The sequence below is a fragment of the Lissotriton helveticus genome, chromosome 6, assembly GCF_964261635.1.
Source record: "Lissotriton helveticus chromosome 6, aLisHel1.1, whole genome shotgun sequence".
Lineage (NCBI taxonomy): Eukaryota > Metazoa > Chordata > Amphibia > Caudata > Salamandridae > Lissotriton > Lissotriton helveticus.
In genome coordinates, this window is record NC_136067.1 from 650,147,530 (window position 1) to 650,172,915 (window position 25,386).

Below are 25,386 nucleotides of genomic sequence, written 5' to 3' on the forward strand. Positions count from 1 at the left end.
GTTGTCATGTTTGCACCTCGCCCAATGATTCACTAGTGGGGCATTTTCAACTTTCCTGCGGATGCGCGATTTGTGTTGCGTTATCCTATTCCTGATTTCCTGTGATGTTTTCCCTATGTAGACTAAAGGACCCTTTTTTTGATTCTTGCACATTTGAGCGGGCGGCTGTCCGCGAGGTCCTGATAGGTAGTAATTCGTCTACCACAGGGTAATAGTTGATTGTAGAGTTGCGTGGTCTGCCCACCACGGGGGCAGTCGTGCGTGGGTACTTTGTCAGGTGACCGCCTTCTTTCACGGGGTGGTTTTCACTTCTTTTCACTTACGTAATTCACAGTGTGTATGTTTGTTTTGTATGAGAGGTACACCAATGTGATATGGCTGAAAAAGATACACTAGCTTTTAGTGAAGAGCATATTCAAAACTTAATTAGGGATCCTCCAGTGTTCGCATCTGCGGCTCTCAGCCTCACAGCTAACACTCAGAACGAGTCTGACAAATTGACTCGGCTACGTAAAAAACAGATACGGACAGACCTGCATGGGCATTTTTTACTTCAACACCTTAGATCCGGCACCATTCCAGCAGGTCTAGTGATTCGTAACATACCAGTAGTTTTCACTGATGACCCAGTATATAAAAAGGGTTTTAGCGGTATTGAGACGAAGTGCAGCAGGGATCTCATGGTCCTTACCATTGAGACTGCACATAGGACATCACTCAAGGAATTAGAGGAGATAGAGAATTTGAAAAAGGAAATCGAGACCAACCAGCTGATAACAGACTCCAAAACCTTGTTGGACAAAATTGATAAAGAAATATTGGAATTTAAGGACTTCACTGTTACCCAAAAAAACAATAAATTCGAACAGGATAAAAAAACTTTTTCATTGGAATCAATCTATCCATATCTCAACAAAGACTTTTACACATACTCCGATTCCCGACGCTTCCTACAGGACAACCAAGGACGTTCACGTCGCAAATTTCTCACTTTTTCAGATACCACATCATCATCAGGGAGCGATTCTGATAACAGCAGGCAACAAAATCAAAGTAGGGCGGGAAATAGGCCCAATCAATACCAACAACAAGCACAGACTCAACAACCTTTTTTAGGCCGGGGCCAACAGAAATCCAGATGCAGGGTACGCTTCACTCAACCATGGCAAATGAGGACACGCCAGAAATCATACAACAACTAGAAGTGTCCCCCATTTATAATTTATCTAATCGGATACTCTCAGAAGCGGAAACATCAATCCTGACTAAAGGACTCAACTTTGTGCCATCAAGACCAACGGATTTCACTAGAATGAAATTAGAGACATTGGAGTTCTGTCGGAAAATCCGTTTAAAGACATTTTTTCAGGACTCCATTGAAAGCACACAAGAAGAAACAACTGGCCTCAAGAGAAAGTCGACATTTTGCCCAAAAGGCCCCAAAATTCCAAAGGAAGTCTCAACTTTTGAAACAACTGTATTATCAGGGATTTCAACGTTGGAGAAAAAGAAGTCTTTTGTGAAGTTTAACATCTCTAAAGCCGAAAAGGAAGCCTTAGAGGCAGTTAAAAATGACAACACTATCGTAGTAAAACAGGCCGACAAAGGCGGAGCAGTGGTGATATGGGACGTTAACAAATACAAATCAGAAGTGAACCGCCAGCTCAATGACCAGAACTGCTACAGACGCATAGGGAAGGATCCAACATTGGAACTAAAAAATCAATTATTTGCTATCATTCAAAGAGGATTCGATGAAGGAATTATAGGACCTAAGGAATTGGTATTCCTACAGAACAAGAATCCTAGAACCCCAGTGTTCTATGTGCTTCCTAAATTGCACAAGGACGAGCACAATCCCCCAGGACGACCCATAATTTCAGGGTGCGAATCTCTGTTCGAACCCATTGCCAAATACATCGATTATTTTTTAAAACCCTTTATACAGACAATTCCGGCTCATCTCCAGGATACCACCGCATTCCTCAATCGCATTTCTACTATTGAATTCGATAAGAACAAACAACTACTAGTTACTCTAGACGTGGTGTCGCTATAGACCCAGATCCCCCAAGATCAAGCACTTGAAACTCTAACCGTGTTCTTGGAGAAAAGGGTGAGACCGGTCAGAGTCCCTACGAACTTCATACTTGACCTCGCACGGTTTGCCCTGCAAAAAAACTTTTTCACATTTGATGCTGAATTCTTCTATCAAATTAAGGGGGTGGCGATGGGTTGCCCCTTTGCCCCAGAGCTAGCCATCATGTTCATGGGTCTTTTCGAGGAGAAATTCATTTATCAAACCAATCCCTTTAGCAGCAACATCTCCCATTACATGAGATACATAGACGACGTGTTCATGATCTGGACAGGAGAACAAGAAGACCTTGGGCTATTCATTAGCTGACTGAACTCCAGGACGATTGACATTCAGTTTTCAGTTTCATCATCAAAAGAATCAATCAACTTCCTGGATGTCAAGGTAGAACCTTTTAATGGAGGTTTAAGCACCACGCTGTTTCGCAAACCCTCTGACAGGAACAAAGCGTTACATTTTTCCAGTAACCATCCTCGGAGCCTTAAACAGAATCTGCCATTCGGCCAATTTCTGAGGATCCACAGAAATTGCTCTAATAAGGAAGAATACTTCAGACACGCAGAGCAATTGAAGAAGCGACTCATGCAGAGAGGGTACCCTAAGAAATTATTGAAAAACTCACTTAAACGAGCATGGTGGACCCCTCGTGAGACTCTGCTTGAAAAGAGAACCAAGCCAGATGTCAAAAGGATGGTGTGTGTCACCACTTTCTGCCCTGCAACCAACTTACACAGGAAACTTATCACATCTAACTGGCATTTGTTAAAAAACCTGCATGAAGATTTCTCTACGCCGCCACTATTTGCATATAAGAAGGACAAAAGTGTGGCCAATTATGTGGTGAGGGCGGCATTACCTACTGTTAAGGCACCGACATTACAAAGCCTGTTTGGATTACCTCCACCTAAAGGACACCACAAGTGCGGCACTTGCACTTGTTGTGGTGAGACTATTGAGGAGTCGGTATTTTCATTTGATAACATCTACTGGAAACATGACACCTTCACTAATTGCAAGTCAAAAAACGTCGTTTATGCAATTGTGTGCCCATGCCCTTTAGTCTACATAGGGAAAACATCACAGGAAATCAGGAATAGGATAACGCAACACAAATCGCGCATCCGCAGGAAAGTTGAAAATGCCCCACTAGTGAATCATTGGGCGAGGTGCAAACATGACAACACTGACCTGCGCTGGACAGTACTGTCTAAAATTGAAAGAAACCCCAGAGGTGGTGACATTGATGCGCAATTGTCCCAACGCGAGGCAATGCTAATAATGAAATTTAACACCGCCACTCGGGGTTTAAACGAGATTTCTGAAATTTATAAACCCACTGGATAAAGTTCCACCGGGTTTTGTTTTACCACCAAGGTAACATCCCTCTTGGAACTACATGTCCCAGAAATCCTTTACAGCGGTCCATATCCAGGAACCGCTGCTGTCACGCCCCCATCCGAGGAAACTTCGATGTCAAACATGGAAACCGCCTGAGGTGTTTGACCGCTCCCGTTGTGCCGCTTTGGTAAGTTCTGACCGAATTGCGGGTAACAATGTTAAGCCAGCGTTCCACGCGCCACTTAGCTAACGTGTTCTCCGCTCTCATTCACAGAATAGGAGCCCACGCCCTGAACAGTAATCTTGTAGCGGTATACAAGGAACTGAAACTGAGCGGGTGAGTCAACCAGCCCGCACCCGCTCGTATGAGTACATTGTTTACTAGGTGTGATTGGGAAGGTATGACACATGAATAAATGTTGTCGCGCTTGTTGTTTCTTCGCACAGCTGCTGGGATCACACTTTTGAAAATACAAGTTGACTGAATGACTTGACTATCCACCATTTACTACGTTTCCTATCGTTGTGTAAGGTAGGAAGTCTCAGTTGAACACAGGGAGTCGATCCCTTCTTTTGTTGAGTTTTTCATGCTCTAGACAAATGCGCTAAAATTAGGAATTTTTATTGTTTCAGAACCTACCTGGTCCTGAGGAGAACCCCACCCTAATTACAGGGGTTTGAAACGCGTCGACCACTTGTCACGTCCAGCATCTGGCCAACTTTGTTTTGCATTTATTTTGGGTCACAAGAGAGCTTGTGAGAATTTCATCTACAACTAGTTTGCAAAAATATGAAATGAAATATTTTGGACTGAATTACTTTCCGCTGCTTGGACGTACTGTTTTCTAATATTTTTTCTATTGTTGTGAATGGATGACGTATGAATGTATGGCCAAGTGTGTTTGAAATCGTCTGATTACTTGTGTGTATATATTGTATATATAATTGTTTGTTATTTACATTTTGTATTTTCCATGCACGAAAAATAAGGTGCTGATATATATAAAAAAAGTGATACTTTCATGAAAAAGAATAAATTTGATTCAAAATATATATAGGTTGTTTTTGCTTCAATCAAAACTACCTGCCTTTAAATTACCAGCGTTGTTATAACACAATCCCAGTATTGGCTTTTGTTTTTGCTTAATAAGTATAGTTGGACTCAGCCTTTCTGAGCAAGGAGTCAAGACCCTTTTTTTGATTCTTGCAATACCATGAGCGGCATCAGCCACAACTTCTTCTCTCCATACACGGGGAACCTCTCTCATAGGATACTGCTTCACTTTTCTCCTAACAGAAGGGTCAGGTTCGAACAATGACTGAGGTGGAAGTCTAGACCTAAAAGTGAGTAGTGTCTCTACCGCTTCCTCAACATCGGAACCCACTATCGTTCCTTTAGCAAATTCAGACTGAACATTAATCAATTCCAGTGGAATTGAACCCAACTCATTATCTTCCCACTCCTGACGAAGGAAGGTACACATGACATCAAAAACATACCTTTGTTTTGGTGCCTCCCACTGCAGGAAGATATCCATAACCACTTGTGGACCGTACTTGGAGGCATTCGAAACCCATCTACGAGCAAGGAGATCTAACACTGCCCGCTCTTCGGGACCAGGAAGCTGACTACGTCTCTGCTTACGTTCAGAAACAGGGGTCATATTTAGTGACCCAAAGAAAGGAGACAAAAGACTAGTGACAGTCTCAGTTATTCGTTGCCGAGCAGAAGGAGAAGAAGTTGACATGAGGACAGGAGACAAAGTGTTTTGAGGCAAGAGAGACGTAGGGACAGAAATAAGAGAAGTTGAAGATAAAGGAGTGTAAGGCAAAGGAGTTTGAGGCAAGGCTGGTGGCAAAGCTGGCGGCCCTGGAGGGGGCTGCACCGCGGAAGGAAGAACCACCTGTGAAGCAACAGGTGGCGGAACAACAACGGGGGGTTGAACGACAACAAGGGGTGCAACAACTGGAGGTTAACGGAGGTGCAGTAGCACCCTGCACATAAGGGGGTGGTAATCTCAGTAAATGTGACATCAAAGGATCCTTTTCAGGGTCTTCAGTCACATCTGAAAGGGGAGGTGGCAAAGCCGGGTAACATTTGTCAATAGCCATACAATGTTGTCTATCTAACACTTCAATCACACGATCTTCTTCATTTTCCTTAAACTGCCTAGCAGCTTGCATTACCGACATATTCCTTTCCTTCCTATCTCTCTTAGCTTGCTTAATTTCTCGCTGTTTGGCTTCCTTACGCCAAAGGCGGAAAGAGTCAAACATCGCCGGCCGCGCTTTCTTCTTAAATAGCTCAACTTCTAGGTTATCTAAAACATCTGATTCAAAACTACCATGTTGGGGCCATCGTAAAACACCATCTTTCCTTGTATAACGGACCCATACTTCATAATAGGTAATGGGACCCACACCATACTTTGAATAGAGCTCATAGGTTGGAGTTCCAACCGGAGGTTTCGGACACGAGTCCTCCAATCGGGAATCCTTATTACAACTACAACAAAACCATTTCCTAATTTTGCCAAAACCAGGCATCTTTAGCTCGCTAGTCTTGCTTCAAACTTCAAGGGGTTATCAAAAAATGATACACTCGTAAATATACGAACCCCTCGGCTTCGACTATTGCAATGGCCGAATAAAAACCAAGAAACAAAACAAAGTTGTGGGAGCGACCCACTTATACTTAACCAAAATGTCTGTCACGCCACCAGAAGACCGTCTAACGTCTCGCCTTACAAATCATCACAAGAGGGTCCGAGACAGGGCAACATCACTCCCCATGCCTCAGCATATGAACTGTCTTACTTCACCCCCTTGACTACTGATATTCTATCCTCCATATTGTTTTCAATCAAAAGTGGATCACCTACTGACCCCGCACCTTTTAATATCCTAAAGTTAGTTGCACCCACCATTCTTCCCTATCTGAATAAGTTGATTAATATCTCACTTACCAATGGCATTGTTCCACCAAGTTGGAAAAAAGCTACGGTCAAAGCCCTCATTAAAAAATCGCACCTGGACCCACGTGAACTAGGCAACTTTCGACCGATCTCCCTGCTCCCAAGTATCAGCAAAATAGCTGAGAAATATGTCAACCGACAACTTTCTGATTACCTGGAAACCAACGGTCTTTTGGAGCCGTCCCAAGCGGGATTTAGGCCTGGCCAGAGCACAGAAACTGCGATACTGACGGTTGTCGAAGAGGCAAGAAAAATCATGGACTCAGGAGGGTCAGTGGCAGTGATCCTCCTGGATCTGAGTGCGGCCTTCGACACCGTCAACCACTCGACACTGGTCCATAGGCTTAGTGATCTTGGAATCGTAGGAACAGCCTTGTCCTGGCTGGAATCCTTCCTCAATGAGAGGTCTTTCCAGGTGGCAGATGGCAATTTCACCTCTAAGCCCACTGCCATCAGTTGTGGGGTCCCTCAGGGTTCGTCCCTGAGCCCGACCCTTTTTAATGTTTACATGTCCCCCCTTGAGAGAATCGTCACCCCTTTTGGGATCAAGCTTTTAACATATGCTGACGATACTCAATTGGTAGTCTCTTTAAGTCAGCAAGACCAATCCCTTACCAACCTCCACAACTGCCTTAGCGACATAACGAAATGGATGAATACCTCTCATCTTAAGCTAAATAATGACAAAACAGAGATAATGGTCCTAGGCAACCAACTACTCTACCAACCTAAATCTCTGTGGCCACTTTGTATGGGCACACCTCCCCGTTCCCCGTCCAAAGCAAGAAATCAAGAGTCTAGGAATCTGGCTAGATGAAGACCTTAATTTCTACACCCAAGCAAGGAAAACTGCTGGTATATGCCATGGCCTTCTACGGACCGCGAGAAAGGTCTTACCTTTACTTCCAACACAATCCCAAAAACTCTTGATCCATGGCCTTGTGCTGTCTCGCCTGGACTATGGCAATGTCCTCTATTTGGGGGCCCCTAAAAAAGCAATAGCAAAACTTCAGACAGTTCAAAATACTGCTGCCCGACTTCTTACAGGAACCCATCGCCGCTGTTCAGCCAAACCAGCCCTGAACACCTTGCATTGGTTGCCTATCAAGGAAAGAATACAATTTAAGGCACTCTGCACGACACATAAAATTCTGCATGGGAAGGCCCCACCGATCCTAAAAAACCTTATTACTCCTCACACTACTAAGAGAACACTACGCTCGACCAACTGCAACTTAGCATCTGTACCCAGAATTAAGAAAGCCCGTTCTGGAGGTCGACTCTTTTCATATAACGCCTCCAAGCTATGGAACGGACTGCCCCCGGACATGAGAGCCCAGCCCAACCTACTCTCATTCCATAGGGCACTCAAGACTTGGCTGTTCCCGTAATGTCTCCCTCGCACCTGGTTTCTTGTCATCAGCGCTGGGACGCTTACGGGCAGCCATGCGCTTTACAAATCTGTTAAATAAATAAATAAATAAACAGTCAGGGCAGCGGTCCTTCGCAGCCGTCGGAAAGTGGAAGCCTCGCAGAAAAAAAAACTTCGGTCCACGTCGACATGCAGGGGTCAATGAAGTGGCGGCCGTCCTCCAGATTTTCCTCACGGGGCTCCTCACAATCTTCGGGCTTGGACCTGTACCGCTGAAGTCGCCCCACGTTGGGCGCCAGTTGAAGAACCGGGGTTTAACCCAGTGGCGTCAGGGACACGCCTAAGATCTTCGAGTTCACCTGTCTTGGTATTCAAAGACACGGAATACTTCTGGATGGCGTCAGAGACCAAGTTTATTAGCTGCAGCTAGTAACAGTGATCCTAGAAATACATCATGGTGTAAATTCTCAGGAGACTGCTCATTTTACCAAGGCGAGACGTCTCCTTTTATATCCAATATTCACATTATAAATGTACACCCACTGCACAAAATTCTAACCAATAAGATACATTTTCAAACAAAGTATCACATAGCAAAATCTCAATTTTCAGTATCCCAACCCAAAAGTTAATTATTAGGAATGTCCCAAATTCAATCTCTACCAGCCGGGCAAACCTATAATTGAAAGCATAACCCATGTAATGAAGAAACATAAAAAAGAAACAGTAACAGATGCTGAACAAGATAAAGCATGTGCAAGGAAACTAAAAAGTTAACGATGTCCTGAACATTGATTGGCAATCTCAGATAAAGAACGATCAGGGAAATTGGCTTTGCGAGGTCAGTTTCAGGTGAAGAGGTCAGTTTCTTACAGTTCATTTCAGAGTCAAAAAGAAACCTAGTTAATGTATACATGAACTAAGAAGGCCAGGCCACTTCGTTCGCCAGGTTACCTTTACAGGCCTACGTGAGGGCAACACAAAATGGTGGCACAGAAAAAAATGGAGTCAGACTCGAGAATTACAGAACCTCAGATAGGCTTATCTCAGAGACAGAGTGTAAAGCATTTGTGAACACATACATTAATACAGTGAAAACACTACAAATGGACACCACACCAGTTTAGAAAAATAACTAATCTTTATCTAAACCAAAACAAGATTAAACAACAACAATGCAGTAATAAAAATATGATTTTCAGATGGTAGAAATAGTTCAGTTTAAGCAAAATTGCAGATGCAACACTTTTCTCACAAAGTACCTGGGATACGTCACGCAAACAAACCAAACGGGCCGCAGGGAAGGTGATGCTTCGGTTCCTTACACTCAGGGAAGGTGATGCGTCTGTTCCTTACTGCAGCCCAGGGAAAGTGATGCGTTGGTTCCTTACCGAAGAGGAGGTGATGCGTCTGTTTTTTTCAGCATGGGGAGGTGATGCGTCGGTTTCTTACTGCATCCCCCAACGATGCGACAGACTTGGCGCCTCGATGTGATGATCCGGTGACAATGTGTGAACTCGTGCAGCCGCACAGCAGGCCTTGCATCGGACTCGGTGCGGTTATCTCGGACTTCAGAGATCAGTGCACTCAATGCGGCGTGCAGTGATTTCTCGAGCCGCGGCAGGCGCTGCTACGGTTTCTTCGGTGATGCTTCGGAAACAGGTGAGGATGCATCTCACTTCTTCAAAGTTGCGTTGATTTTCCAGCTCGCAGCATAAAACAGTCTCTACAGGTCCAGAACAGCAACAGGCACCTCTTTGCAGATTAGAATTCTCAACAAGGAAATTCAGTGGAGATGGTGGTGAAATCTTTGTGTATCTGAGACTTCAGATCAGGAGGCAAGTTCAGTTTCATACTCTTGGAGATCTTCTTTCAAGCAGGTGACAAAGCAAACAACAAAAGTCCTTTTTCTCCTTTCCTTGGCAGCAAGCAGCCACTGCAGGCCAACCCCAGACAGCAAACAGCACAGGGGCAGTATTCTGATGTAAATGAAGTTAGGAAACCAATGAAAGGTTATAAGGCATTTATTATGCACTACAGAGAAAAGCTGGTGATCCCATCAGAAAGCAGAGAGCTAACTGACTAGGCAGAACACAGTGGAAAATGACATCATCAAATTGGAATGTCAAACTTAAAGTGATAGAGCAAAACATAAGTTGAGAGAATACAACATATCCTCTTCCCTTCGTATGGAAGAAGCAGAAGAAAAAAAAACAAGATATAAGCACATGCTCATCGTTACAGGGAGAAAACTTATTTGCAAACAAAATCATGCAAGTAACCTGGAGGTCTTCTAACCCTCTGAACTCTACCAACATTGTTCTCCTTAGAAGGGACATCACGGCTACTCTCAGCCTTTTTGTACAGTGCCACACGCCTCAAGTTCCAACTTTCGCCGTTGAATAGAGTTATGAACCTTCTATGAACAGACCTAACCTTGAATGGTCCCCTGAACTTGGTCATCCCGACCCCAACTCGACCAGGCTTGACTTTCACCCAATCATTCACCGCAATTTTACAACTACCATCCGGTTCACATACAGCGCCGGGATTTTCAGGACCAACATTTAGCAACTCTTTCATCCAGGCGGCAACCAACTTGGTGCCAGCTGAACGCCCCCTCATGATGTTAAATGGAATCATTCCAGTCACACCATTCTCAGTGGTTCTGTAGGCCCAAACCAGGTCGTTTACCAATTCTCTCACATCTGTTCTGGACGAAATTGCCATCTGAATTGCACCTTTAACCATCCGGTTCGCCCTCTCGACTATTCCATTCCCCTGGGGATTGTAAAGTGAGGTCCTTGAATGTGCAATTCCGCATTTTTTTAAGAAATTGGCCATCTCCAAGGAAGTCAACTGGGTCCCATTGTCGGTGATAATCCTAGTAGGAAAACCTTCTTCTCTAAAAATGTCACTCAACACAGTAATAGTGTTGTTGGTGGTGATCTCCTTCATGAACTTAACCACTAACCACTTAGAGAAAATGTCAACAATCACCAACCCAAACCTCATATCTTGGCTCAACTGGTAGAACGGGCCAATGAAATCAAGGCATATAGTGTGCCATGGACACCCCGGGTCACTTATTGATCCGCAACTAGTATGACTACCAACTTTGAGCCTCTTTTCACTCTCCAAGCAGTCCGTACATTTTTCCACCCACTGAGAGATTTCCAAGTCCATGCCGGGCCACCAAAAATTCTCCCTAACTCTCCTCTTGGTGAGGGACTGTCCCAGATGGCCTTCGTGGGCTAGTTTGAATATAGCAAACCTGACACCTTGTGGAGGAATAAACTTATCTTCCATTAAAATCAAGAAGCCATCTTTGTCCAAGACAGAAAGCTGATCAAGGACTTTCAAATATGGGCGAACTGCTGGGGATAGGCAACTCTCTCTCCTCGGACCCTTTACAATCAAGTCCTTGACCTCTCTCAACACCACATCTTTTGCCATGGAGGTATTCCACAAATTCTTGTCAATTGCCCCGGCACAGATATCTACTACCTCATCCACAGCAGCTACAGACCCTTCAGAATTGGATGACTCAACTCCCAGCTTGTCTACTGACTCCCAGGGTAGTGGTAGCCTAGAGAGTCCATCGGCTTGGCAATTCCTCCAACCTGGGATGTACTCAACTGTATACAGATATTCTTGAATCCTAGCAGCGAGTCTAGCTAACCTCGCAGAACCCTTTCCGGCCCCACCAGGTGACAGAATTTTAACCAAGGGTTTGTGGTCTGTCAAGAGCGTAAATTTAAACCCCCACAAATACATCCTGTAATACTCGCAACCCCACGCCGCGGCTAAAGCTTCACGCTCAATAATAGAGTAATTCCTCTCAGCTGTTGTGAGCGTCCTTGAAGCGAAAGCCACAGTCTTGATTCCAGACTCATGTACTTGAGCCAAAACCGCACCAACACCCACAGCACTGGCATCCACAGTCAAAACAGACCTACGGTTGGTATCAAATGGTGTAAGGATGCCTGCATCACAAATCTCATCTTTGATTTTTTTGAAACATTCTTCTTGCTCCACACCCCACACAAACTTGCATCCTTTCCTCAACAACACCTTAATATTTTCAGTCTTCTCTGCAAAGTCCCTTACGAATTTGGCATAATATTCAATGAGGCCGAGAAACGACCTCAACTGATCTTTGTCGCTCGGAGCTGGTGCATTCCTGATGGAGTCTAATAAGTCTCGCTTGGGTTTCACACCATCGACAGATAGGGTATAACCAAGGTATTCAACTTCCTCCACTGCAAATTTACATTTCTCTTTCTTAAGAGTCAATCCAGCTTGTTCCATCCTTTCTAAAACAGTTTTCAAGATCAGATTGTGTTCCTCTACAGTCTCACCAAATATTAGAACGTCGTCTTGGAAATACACCACGTTGTTCACTCCCTTTAGTACAGCCCCCATCATCCTCTGAAACACTCCGGCAGCAGAGGCAAGTCCGAAAGGCATACGTGTGAATTGGTAAATCCCTTCGGTCGTTATAAAAGCTGTCAAAGCCTTGGAGTCTTGATGTAACTTTATCTGATGATAAGCGCTACGAAGATCCAGTTTAGAGAAGTACTTCCCCCCTTTTAGTGACAGAACCAACTCGTTGATGTTTGGTAACAGGAAGTTATCTACTACAATGTTCTGGTTCAGGGTGCGAAGGTCCACACAGAAACGAAATTTTCCATCAGATTTGGCTGTAATAACTACGGGAGAAATCCAGGGTGATGTTTCTATTTGTTCTATCACTCCCTGATCCAACATTTCCTTCAACATCTTTTTCACTTCCTCCCGTGCAATGAATGGAACCTTTCTCACCCTGTGTTGCATAGGCATGGCATCGTCACGCAATACAATCTTATGCACATAACCTCTCAACTCTCCAATGTGCTCATCAAACAAACACTGCATCCCTTCAACAATTGAATCCGTAGTTATGCTATCCACAACCATCACCTGTTGTGCTGCCCTGGGATTAATGATTATACCAAGGTCATACTGTTGCCCCCATCCCAAAATTGCTGGGCCTGACCTAGATATATACACCTTCCCTTTGACGGAACGATCTTTAAATGATATCACACATACCATGAACCCAATTACATCTATGCTCTCACCTTGGTAACCACAAGGACTAATATCACTAGGCAATAGTTGCACATCTTTCCAATTTTCTAAATACATGTCCTTGGGAATGATCGTCCACAATGACCCTGGATCGACCATCAGCTGGGTCTCTATCTTATCAATAAGAAATTGGGCTTTGGGCCTGAACCTTCTACCGGGCTCACCTTCACTGACCCCTTCCTCATCCAAGCACAATATTTTGTTGGCACCCTCAACACCAACAACATCTCTCACTATTTCCCTGTTTTCTACAACAGCTACTTTATCTGTATTTCCTCCCCTGCACATCTTGGAGAAATGTCCCTTCCTCCCACACTTCCTACAGACCTTGTCAATAGCAAAACATCTCCTAAAATCTGAGTTATGAAAAGTGCTTCTACACCTACTACACATCCTTCCTTGATATCTGTTCCTGTCACTTCCTGGAAACCCATTGTTGTATTGTTGTATTTCTTCGGACCTCTTTCGCTCAACTCTACACTTTTTCTGTTCACAGCAGCAACTTCATCTTGTTCAACACAAGAAACACCATTCCCTTGAATATTTTCCTTCCCATTATCTCTCTTTTCCATCTCTCTCATACATGCATTCGATTCTTCAACTACCTTCGCTATATCAATGGCCATTTGTAGGGTCGGGTTTTTTTGCGGCCCACAGTTTTTCCTGCATCTTTTTATTGCGACATTGAACTATCAGCTGGTCACGTATCATTTCGTCTCTTATCTCTCCGAAACTACATTTAATGGACAGTTCTCGTAACCTAGCTACGAATTGGTCTACTGATTCTTCGTTCCTCTGGGGTTGAGTGTAAAATTTATGCCTGGCCATAACAATATTTACTTCCTTTGCATACTGCTTCTTCATGCGAGCTTTTGCTTCAGTATACACATTGGTTATTGCTCTCCCATCTTGATTTAATCCTACTGGAAGATATTTAAAGGAACGCTGGCCTTCCTTGCCTAGAGCGCTTAATAACAGGGCTTTCTTTCTAGTTGCACTAAAATCCTTTCCATCAAGTGCTTCTAAATAGTTCTCGAAAATGTCTATCCATTCATCCCACTCGATGGGTGGATCCCCAGTTGTTTGTAGAAACATGGGAGGTACTATAACATTTAGATTCTCCATCTTATTTTTATTTGGCCCTGTATGCACTGTATTCTTATATGTTATATATATTCAACTGGAATGCTCCTCACAATGTCTTAATCTTCCACTTAAAAATGACCAAAGTAAACTTTGCACTCTCTCTTTTTAATAATGTCAATTACACTGCTCCTCTCTTAATGCTTCAGTTCATGTAACTAAAGTAATCTCTTTTCTTTTTTCTTTTTAATAATATCAATTGCACTAGCCACTGCTTGTTGTGTAAAAAGCTTACCGTGTTCGTTTTACTTGAGTTGAGCTTGAGCAGTAAACACAGGTTTGATCCACAGGTTTGATCTGTGACAATAAGGCAACATGCAGCGTTGAAAATGTGCAACGCTAAGTTTAAAAAAAAAAACGCAGTAATTCTTTGGGGAGTGTAGTCAGCGTTAGCGTTAGCGATGTCTTGTAACGTGTTACCGGGGTTGCCTAGTAACAAGTGTTGAATCAAAGATGGCGCCTGGAGTTTACGTAGCGTATTTGCGTCATCTCCGCTGCCACTTGTACGATTGACGCTGTCTGGCGCCTGACGCTTGCTCACCTTCCTGTGTGACGTGATAAAGACTCTGTTCGGCAAAGAAGGACGCTCTGAAGTAAGTCTTCTTCTTTACGATGCAGCTCGTGTTGTCTGGCTCGTGCGGGTTTTCAAAAAATGCTCGGCGCTTGTTCAAAAAATGCAACAAGTTAATCAATACAGTTTCTTTCGAGACATTTGATAAGTTAGTAAAACGAAGTCCCAAAATCGATCTCAGGTAACCGATCGATTAGAAATTGAAAACAAAAATAGAAATTCACCCTTTTGACATGGGTATCCACAAGGGTAAAAATGAGAAGTCTCACAAACACACTCACCGCATGTTTAGCTGGAGTGACGATTTCTTTCTTTTTAAGCTTGAGTTAACTTGCGCTTGAACAGTGATTCTTGGAGTTTGCACACGGAGATGTGGTTCTTTGTTTTCAGGTTGTGAAGAGTATAGTTCTCATCAGTTGTAGATTACTTGGAATACGAGTAGCTGTTCAATTTTGTATCTTAGTAATACACCAATACAATTGTCATCCTGACAATATCTTCAGTGAGTTTCTTTCAGAATGAGCTCCCTTCTTCAATCTGAATTTCCTTTTTTCTTTTTATGTAGTCCAAAATAAAATTATTCGCGTGGTTCTTTTCTCACCAGAAGAGTTTCACTCCCTCTGTAGTGCTTATATCTTGTTTTTTTTTCTTCTGCTTCTTCCATACGAAGGGAAGAGGATATGTTGTATTCTCTCAACTTATGTTTTGCTCTATCACTTTAAGTTTGACATTCCAATTTGATGATGTCATTTTCCACTGTGTTCTGCCTAGTCAGTTAGCTCTCTGCATTCTGATGGGATCAATGTGATGTAAATGAAGTTAGGAAACCAATGAAAGGTTATAAGGCATTTATTATGCACTACAGAGCAAAACATAAGTTGAGAGAATACAACATATTCCTTCTCAGCTTCTCCGGCACCTCTCCTTGGCAAAGGTTCCTCTTGATTCCCAGAAGTGATCTAAAAGTCTGGGCCCCTCTTTTTATACACTAAAATCCTTTGTTCTCTGAAGCAGAGAGTGTCTGTACCCAGCCAAAACCAGTTCTACCCTCACTGGTGCAGCTTCCTAGCAGGAGGTGGAGACAACATTGTTGAAGGCAGACCAGGCCCATTCAGGTGAAAGGAAATCTCCTCCCCTACTCCAAATGCAGCCCAGGTCTATTCAGCCCAGCCCTGACTCATCAGACTTCTGGAGCCACTGCCCCTCTCCAGTCCCTATCATCCAAAATCCAGACATGTAATACACAAACCTAGCAGAGGCACAGTGGATGGTTAGGCAAGAAAATACCTACTTTCTAAAAGTGGTATTTTCAAAAACAGAATGTAAAAATCACCCTCACTAAAAGATGCACTTTAACATTCTGAGTTCAGGCATCCTAAACTTTATTTTTCTACCTTGTTCCCAGGGTCAGTTGTGTTTATAAGATGTTATAAACAAACTCCCTATTCTGCCCTATGGGAACAGTAGCCTTGCAATAGTGAAAAACTAAATTGGCAGTATTTTACTATCAGGACATGCCACACACATCAGGTCATGTCCTACCTTTCACATACAATGCACCCTGCCCACAGGGGTTCCTTGGGCCTACCTTAGGGGTGACTAATATGTAAAAAAAGGAGAGGTTTAGGGACTGGCAAGTGTGTGCACTTGCCAAGTCGACTTAGCAGTCAGAACTGCACACGGGCTCTGCAATGGCAGGCCAGAATTACATTTACAAGCTGCTACTGTGGGTGGCATAATCAGTGCTGCAAGCCCACCAGCAGCATTTGATTTACAGGCACAAGGCACACACGGTGTACTGTACTAGTGGCTGGCTAGTAAATCATATAGCCAATCATAGAAACACCAATCCATAACAGTAATTTATAAAGGGAGCACTCGCACTTTGGCACTGAACAGCAGAGGCAAAGTGCCCAAAGCATCTAGACCAGCAAAACGGAGTCTGACATACAGCAAAAACACAGGCAAGGCAAAAAATGCAGAGGAGACTCATGCCAATGGTGCCGGGTGTAACAGATATTAAAGAGCGTTGGACTCAGGGACGAGCCCTGCGGGACTCAGGGACGAGCCTTGCGGAACTCCGCATCTCAATAGAAAGATGTATGATGAGCAGGAGCTTTCCGAGATTTGGAAAGTCCTTCAAGAAGGAGGTAAGCCTTTTTAGTGGCATGCCTTCAACACCTGCACTGTGAGTTCTGTGATGAGGAGGTCATGGTTCACCGTGTCAAATGCTACATTAAGGTCAAGGATGATGATGGCCGCCATGCCTCCTCGGTCAAGCAGCATTTTTGACTCCTCTACTACCATAAGCAGGGCAGTTTCTGTGCTGTGCTTAGGGCGTAAGTCAGTCTCGGTGGGGTGAACGGTATTGTTTTTTTTCTAAGAAATCCAAGAGATGCTGGTTTACATGTTTCTCTATCAATTTACTCAGAGCAGGCAGCAAAAAAATAGGTCAATAGTTTCCTGGGCAGAGGTGGTCCTGGCTGGGTTTTTTAAGAAGGGCTTTGGCCATGGCATGTTTCCTGGTGGGTGACACTATTCCTTATGCAAGAGATAGGTTGGCCATTTCCAATATCACCGGAAAAGTGATTTCAGCCGCACTAGCAAGAATGTGTGGTGGAGCTGGGTCAAAAGGGGAACCTGATTTGACTTTACTGAATAAAAGTGTAAAGCTATCACAGGTGAGATTGGGGAAGTCCACCCAGCCGATTTTCTCTACTGTTTGGTTATTGGTGATTTGACTGGGACTGGGACTGGGACTGAGATCCTTGCTAGGTTCAGGGAATGTGAGGTAGATATCAGTGATCTTTTTAAAAAAAAACTTGAAAGGCCATTGCAGCCTGTTGCAGAGGGGTCATGAAGGATGCTGTAGGATTTGGGTTCCATAAGTGCTTCCACAATCTGGAACATTTCAGGCTGGGCATTGGAGGCGCTGCTGATCCTTGCTTCATAGTAGGCTACTTGCGCCTTTTTGATTTCAGAGTGATACCGCCTCATGGACTCTCTCAGTGGTGGCCGGCATGCATCTGGGGTGGTGGGGCAAGGGGGTAAGGAGGTCTTAAAAAAGAAAAATACACTTACCTCCTGCCACATCTCTCCCACGTAGTCTCTCTTCCATTGGCAAAAGTCACCGAACAGGAAGCACATCCAGGCTCCTCTGAGCCAATCACAACGCTGCAATGCAGCATTGTGATTGGTCTGAGCGCTGTGGTTCGGCGCTCAGATGGGTACTGGGGGCCTTGGCATGTTCTCCCCCCAGACTGTAATGCAGGCTGGGTGGATAACATGCTAAGTGTGCATGCCTGTTTGGCTGGCCCAAGAGGGCCTGTCAGAGCATCATGCACACTTCAGTGTGCCCACCACTCCTCCCCTGCCCTGCTCTGGGAGCAGAGATGCGCCACCTGCCCAGCCAAGATGCTGAACCAGGACAAAATAAAGTGATAATAACAGCAAGTTATTATCATTTCATTTTTCGCTGCTTCAAAGCAGTAGGGCAACAAGCCGCAACTGGAGTTTCTATATTCTGATGCACTGAGTTCAACATAATCTCTCCTCCATTTACTTTCCACTTTCTTTCCAAGCCTTTTTTAACATCAGGCGATGGGGGGTATACCAAGGGGCAGATTTGGTCTTGGTGTGCCATGTGAGAGCTTTTATAGGAATGATGTGTTCATCCGCGATCTGTGGGTCCTCACCCAGATCAGGTCTGGATCCCCTGAGGCCCAGTCTCCACTTATTGAAAATACATTTTGGCTAGCTGCGGTCTCTCCAAGTGAATGTACGGGGGGCTGCAACTTGGAGGGTTCACAAGGAAGGGGATTAGCTGGTGGTCTGACCACACTACTGATAAGGGGTTCAAAACTTAGAGGTGAGGGTCGTTTGAAAAGATGGGGTCGAGCAAGTGCTCTTTCTCATGTGTGGGAGCTGGAACGCTTTGGGCCATTTGTAAGGCTAATATATCATTCAGAATCCCTGCAGCTAGTGGGCCTGCTGGCTCTTCTAAATGAATTTTGAAGTCATCCACTAATGTGAAGTTTAACTTATTGAGAGCCTGGCTAGGTATTATATTCGGAAGGGCTTGGGCATAGTGGCTAGATGGGCAGGAGGGTCAAAGGAGGAGCACCCCGGGAAAGGTGTAGGTAGGAGTCAGGGAGTAGGCAAATGCCATACTTTTGCAGTCAGCGAGGGGAATATGTTAGTGTGGGCATTTAAATGCTTCTTTGAAAAGGATAGCAATTCCCCCTCCCTTCCTATCTGGTCTATCTCGTTGGTGTATGTGGTAGCCTGAAGGCAGGGCTTGGATAATATCTGGTCCAGCTTCTGCGTGAAGCCAGGAAAATGACGCCAGGTTTTTTTCCCCTAGAAAGGAGAAGAGATCACATTTGTGAGCGGGCAGAGATCTACAGTTAATCATCTACATGCACCAGTTAGTTGTGTTGCTACTGGTGATCTTCGTGTGTGGCATGAGAAGGGACGAGATAGAGCACATCCTGCATTGCAGTTTCTCGTTGTAGAGATCAATTGAGTGGAGGCACTCTACCTTGGTGGTTCCCCTAAGAGCCCGCAATGGGGTGGAAGAGTAGATACATTTATTTGAAGTTAGAGAGCCAGGGCTTCTGGCCCCTGGTAACATTCGCCAAAGGCGCACCAGCAGTGCAACCGCGCCCGGCCTTCATTATATAGTGTTAGTCTTTGAGCAACTGGAGCGCCGACCAAGGTGGTGTCTCCAGTGGGCTAGCCCCCTCACCCCCAAGCAAGTGCTTCTCCACCAGCAGAGCACGCAAGTTTCTGATGTGCCGATAAGCACTTCTAGAGTACATGTGAGAGAAAGGCGCAATTAAAAATACATTGCTTTGGCGGCATAAACATTTCTTTCCAAGTAGTTTTGAATGGATAAGTAGTAAAAACGTTATTGCATGCTCTAAAATATCGAATGACAACGTCAGGGTGATCCTACCCCATGTTAGTATTTTTTAATAAAAATAGCTATGCTATTGCACTTCTCCTTCTTGTTCGCGCTATATAAAACCTTTAAAATAAATAAATAAATAAATATAAGCTTGCATGTGCACACACAATGTATCGTCTTATCATAGCTTCCAGTTGATATTATGAATCCAGAAGTAGACACCACTTATTGTAAAATGTAATGAAATGAAAATGTATATAGGCTTCTAAGCTCTGCCAGCAACGGAAACACGCAAACGGGGAAAACAAAAGAAACTAAGAGGATTATTTAGGGCCTAACAGATTGGGAGGGGTGAGTGGGGGTTGGTAAGCCTATTGATTAAAAAGCGATGTTTTCAAGGCTTTCTTAAAAAAAAAATCAAAGTTACACACCTCACAGCATATTTAGAAGCCCCAATTGTCAACGAAGCATCACTTTTTTTTTAGACTCCGGTGGTGTATCGCTATGCACTGTATTTACAAGTTGACGCTAAGCCACATAACATTGCTTAATGCCACCTTGTAAATATGCTCCTTACTGCCGCAGTCCTATGTGGAAAAGGGGCATGTGATGGGTGTTGCTGTGGGCGTTCCACAGCAACACCCATTGCTTCTTGACGCTGCCCCAGATTTATAAGGCTGAGGCACCGCCAAAACAGTGCCATTCTAATGCCATAATTTATCAGGCATTAGAATGGTGATACGAGGAGGAATCATTCATTTCTCCTTGTTATTTGCTCTTTTGGCATTCTGCAGCACACATGCAAATCGCCATGAACTATTTTTATGTGTAGGAAGGTGTCCATTCGTGCACATAAACAATCGCCCCTGCAGCGCAAGCACCATTGCAACATGGTGGCAGGTTGCATGCGCTGGCACTACACAGGGCACATCCCTGTGCTTTAAAAATCGAGGCACTGCTGATTTTGGTTGGAAGTTTTGAAAAACCAAAGAAAGTCTCAAATCCCCTAGAAACTTAGTTTCTCAAAGTTCGGTGCCCATTTCGGCTGTATATAATTGCACAATCCACCTAAATAAAAGTAGTCGGAATTTGAAATTTCTGGGGCCACATCACGGAGGATCAAATAGCATGAGTGTTACTGTTGTCAAATCTATACAATGCAGCATTTGTTTTGTAAACTGATTTCATTTAAATTCGCCTTCTATCGATTTTACCATCTCTCACATAGGTACACGGCAGAGTTCACCGTGGATCTTCAGAGCATGGCTCTGATGTCTCCTCAGAAGCCTTCCATGTTGATTTACAGCACAGACAGCTGCATCGCACGCAGACTTGTCTTGGACTTGGCCAGAAGGAGGAACCACAAAACTATTGTGCTTCCAATCACTGACACAGAAGAGACAGAGAAGAAGGTGAAAGAATTACTACTGCAGGGAATGTCAGAGGTATGGAAACAGCTGTAATCACAATACTATCACAATAAACAACCAGATTGTCCTGTCTTTTCTGAACAGTGTTGTCACAGTCACTAAACAGTGTTGTTTTCAAGGTAACTGATACTTCAACTAGCCATGGATTTAAAAGATAACCATTACAAATTTGCCAAAAACACTTTTAAGTCCCCCCTTGATCTGGAGCCCCTTGCAGAGGACGGCCACCGCAGATCAACAAAAAACAATCTGACTGTACCCTTCAAGTTTTTTTTTTTTAAGGTATTCAAAAGACTATATATAACCATAGAGTAGCTTTATGTTTCTGCCAGAATGCATAGTTTATTCAAGATGTAGCAAAAATACCAAGCACTAAAGTAACAACATTCAGGGAAAAAAGAAAAAACTGTCAAAGTTGATGGTTATGAAATGATTGCAGATGTTACATGTGAAGAATAATGTAGTTGTATTTATAATATATGAAAGGATAGCGGATAGCAATAGGAAACATTAAAGCTAAATAAAGAGAGGGTGTACATGATTGCACGGAAACAAATACCATTTGAGGCCAAATTTCATTCAATTAATTATAGGGTCAATTTAGACACGTGTAGGTTTACCAGAAGCAGAAAGTTGTCTGAATTGTCCTTCTCCATATAATTAAGAAGGGGCATATCAACCTGCCGAGAAATGTCAAGTCCGATCTATAGTGGAAGCTGGAATATTAGATAGCACAGACCAACATTTATTCCACCGCAAAGTCAAGGATGAGGATCACCTATATTCCTACTAATTGGTTATGTAATTGGCCATATTGATGTTGATTGCCACCAGGAAGTGCATGACCAACATACCCATGTTAGAATTGAGCGTAAACTATGGATGGTCATCAACATGGTTCACGAGGTAAACACAGTGGTAAACACAACAAGATGATGGCTGGAGATCTAGGTTAAATCCATTGTTCTTTTGTTCACCACACCACCTCAGTTTGGCCCAGCATACGCAAATCAGTCTTGACCCTGCTTCCCATGGGAACAGTCCAGTCCGAACTGCCAGGCCCTCCCTGGACCAGACAAAGCATACTGGGACTGGTTTTGGGGTTTCACTCCTCATCAGCCAGTCTAGATTCAAGCTACTGGCAGCACAAAGTCAAGGGTGAAGATGGCCTAAATTTCCAATAATGGGCTGTAGTGAGGTTGATTGCCACCATGAAGTGTGTGACCAAAATACCCATGTTGGAATTAAGCATAAGCTATCAATTGTCATCAACATGGCTCATGAGGCAAACACAGTGGTCCCACTTAATTGATAGATCAGTTTTATTATTCATTTCCTTTCAGAAGAGCTGAATGAGATCACACCCTACCAAATGTGATAGATAATGTCTGTCTTCACACACCATCATAAACAAACTGCCTGATTACGAGTTGTACAATACTGGTGTGGTGCAAACTCTGCACCCGTAAACACTGGTAACATGCATGAACACACTGAGCAATTATGAGTTAAACCTCACAGAATGGGGTATAATCATATGGCAAAAAAAATCAAGAGGGGACGGATCACTTGTCCTGTGTAACCAGGGTTTTCAATTTTTTGTTCGGTGTACCAATAAAAAACCTTCATTCACGTACAGAGGATGGAATTGGCGGTATATCTTGATTATCCGCCTGACTCTTAAAAACGTAACAGCATCATCGTAGGGTTAGTTCTCATGCTTCCTCCAAAAACCTGGGGAAAGATTTAAAAAAGTTCTTGCTGGTACGTATACACCCATACACTTCAGAAGACTTCAAAGCCCAAGATAATGTTTCAGATAACAACTCAATTCCGATTATAGTGGTGACAAGTTATACACAAAAAGAAGAAATCGAGGACAGAACAGACGGCCGAATCGCCGCAGACCTAATATGTGGCACACACCATAAATTGGCAACCAACCACAAGGGATGCCCTTCCAGCCATTCAATCCCAACTTTCATAGTTGGATGAACCCGTACTATCAAGGTCCACCAACAATGGGACCCCACATGACACCTCAGATGGGCCAAAATTACACACAAAGGACTTCTTTTTTAGGGAGAGGCCAGATGAACCAGAGAACCAGATGGAAAGGAGTAACCTGGACAGACCAGGAACGACAGGTCCACACCAGGAGCATGACAGGAACCAAACCAGGGACAAGCACAACACCCTCATCATCAACCTAACGGATAAAATCCTCAGGAAAGAACAAGAAAAAGTCCTCAACAACGGATTAGGCTATGTCCCAACACCAACCTTGGACATCTTCAAATTACAGTGTGAGATGGCTGAATTTTGTAGAAAGCTTAAACTCAACGCATTCTTCAACAATCAGGAGGATTGTATCCTGGATGGAGACACAACACTACGCCAAGAATCAAAATTCTGCCCTCTGAATAACCAGATCCCAATCGAGATACTAGCCTTCGAACCGGCGGAAATGAAGGAGACAGATGGCCTGAAAGATAACACCAGAAAACCTTTCATGAACATTTCAAAGGCAGAACAACGTGCACTCGACGAACTACGAAACGATGGAGAAGTCGTGATTAATCCTGCAGATAAAGGCGGAGGAATTGTCCTGTTGAGCAAAGAAGGATACGACCAACAGTGCGCTGAACTACTAACAGATGAGAAATTCTAAAAAAGAATAATTTTTTTAAGAGTCAGGCAGAGAATCAAGATATACCGCCAATGCCATCCTCTGTACGTGAATGAGGGTTTTTTATTGGTACACTGAACGAAAAATTGAAAACCCTGATTACGCAGGACAAGTGATCCGTTCCCCTCTTGATTTTTTTGTAACACGGTAAGGAAGCTGAATGGATTTCAGATTCTTCTTTCTCCCTCCTCCTTGATTATATATATGCACAATCATATGGGCCAAGTTTTTTTTAGGTCAGGTTAGGTACAGGCTTTGCAATTTCCTGTGGATTGACATCCCAATTCCCAACTCCAACTTCTTTAAGAAGGTGGTAAAGGGGAGCAGGTGCTTGTGGAGGTTGGGGCAGAGAGTTGGGAAGGGTGCCAAGGAGCAGAGGGGTCAGAAGGATGCCAGGGGCAAAGCAAGCTGAGGGCTTGCGGGTATCAATAGTGCATGTTTCCCCTTTGTACTAGGAAGGGCAACACAATGATTCCTATGTAGTAAATAGGCAATGGATACACACATCAACATTTAATGAAAATACATCAAACATAATTATGTTGGGTTAAGTGAGTCAGTTTGAACAGAATACAACAGGGTGTAAACACAAAAGAAATGTTTTTTATTTTTAACAACATATTTTACATTTGTGTGTGAAAAAAGTGCTCTGCGCTCATACTTGCTGCTAATTTATTTCGGCTGCCTGTAAGTGCCCCACGGCTATCATTATAATTTGTGGGATTCTACTCATACTGCTGATACATTAGGGTCACCACATTCCCACTGTTTCTTCAAGAGTCAGGATTCTTGACTCCTTTTTCTCCGCCATTGCTTAGCTCTGTAGTCTTAATGATCACTGGTCAAAACACCATTGGCTTACAGCTCCTTGAGCCATTGCCTGCTATAATAATCAATTGGAGCAAACGTCTGCAAAATTATTGATTTTTTTTTTTGTTATTACAATCGTGATACTGGAGTTTTAGTCTGTACACTTACATTTTGACTGAGTGTGAGCGCTTTATTCACGGACTATTGCGCCATTTATTATTTTTCTCTTCTAAAATCTGTTGCCAAGCATTTAAAAAATATTTATGCTGTATTTACAGCTTCTTGTATTCTGTTCTGAGTCATTGAATGTATACTAGGGTGTGCTATTGTGTGTAGTAAATATAGGAGGGACTAAGTCATGGGCTAAGCTTTCCTAGTGCATGCAACTGCTACCTGATCAGCGCAAGTTTTACTGGCTGGATTTTCTGGAAAGTATAATCGGCCGCTCGTGTTCGTGCACCCAGAAATTCTGGGTGAGGGAGCATGGGCCCCTTGTGACCAGGGAGAGCAGAATATAATCAATTGATATCACTCTTCCTCAGTCATAATTGGGGCCCGCATAATGATGCCCTAACCTAGGGAATATGTGTCCAAGCTCGTTGGGAGTATACCATTCAACCATACGTTGTAAGCATTTTTCCTAATTTGTGTACAATATAAAGACCTATCAATCAATCAGGGGGTTTATATAGCGCGCTACTCACCCGTGAGGGTCTCAAGGCGCTAGGGAGGGGAGGGAAGCAGCTCCCGATCAGTCAAAGAGCCAGGTCTTGATGGCCTTCGTGAACGTGTGCAAGGTGGCGGAGCGTCTGATGTTCACAAGGAGCTTGTTCCAGGCCTTGGCTGTGATGTAGGTTCCACATATTAGGCTAAGAGGTTTCTGATGATTTTGTGATTTTGTATGTCAGAGGCTTCCAG

General features: G+C 43.7%; 1 protein-coding gene across 1 annotated transcript in view; it reads left to right on the plus strand.

The window, feature by feature from the left end:
• LOC144762435 (dynein axonemal heavy chain 5-like) overlaps window positions 1-25,386 on the plus strand; it is a 1,437,549-nt gene that overhangs the window by 1,302,434 nt on the left and 109,729 nt on the right. Inside the window, exon 99 of the mRNA XM_078647616.1 lies at window positions 20,768-20,984. Coding sequence (XP_078503742.1) covers window positions 20,768-20,984 — 217 coding nt within the window. The remainder of the gene's footprint in view (window positions 1-20,767; window positions 20,985-25,386) is intronic.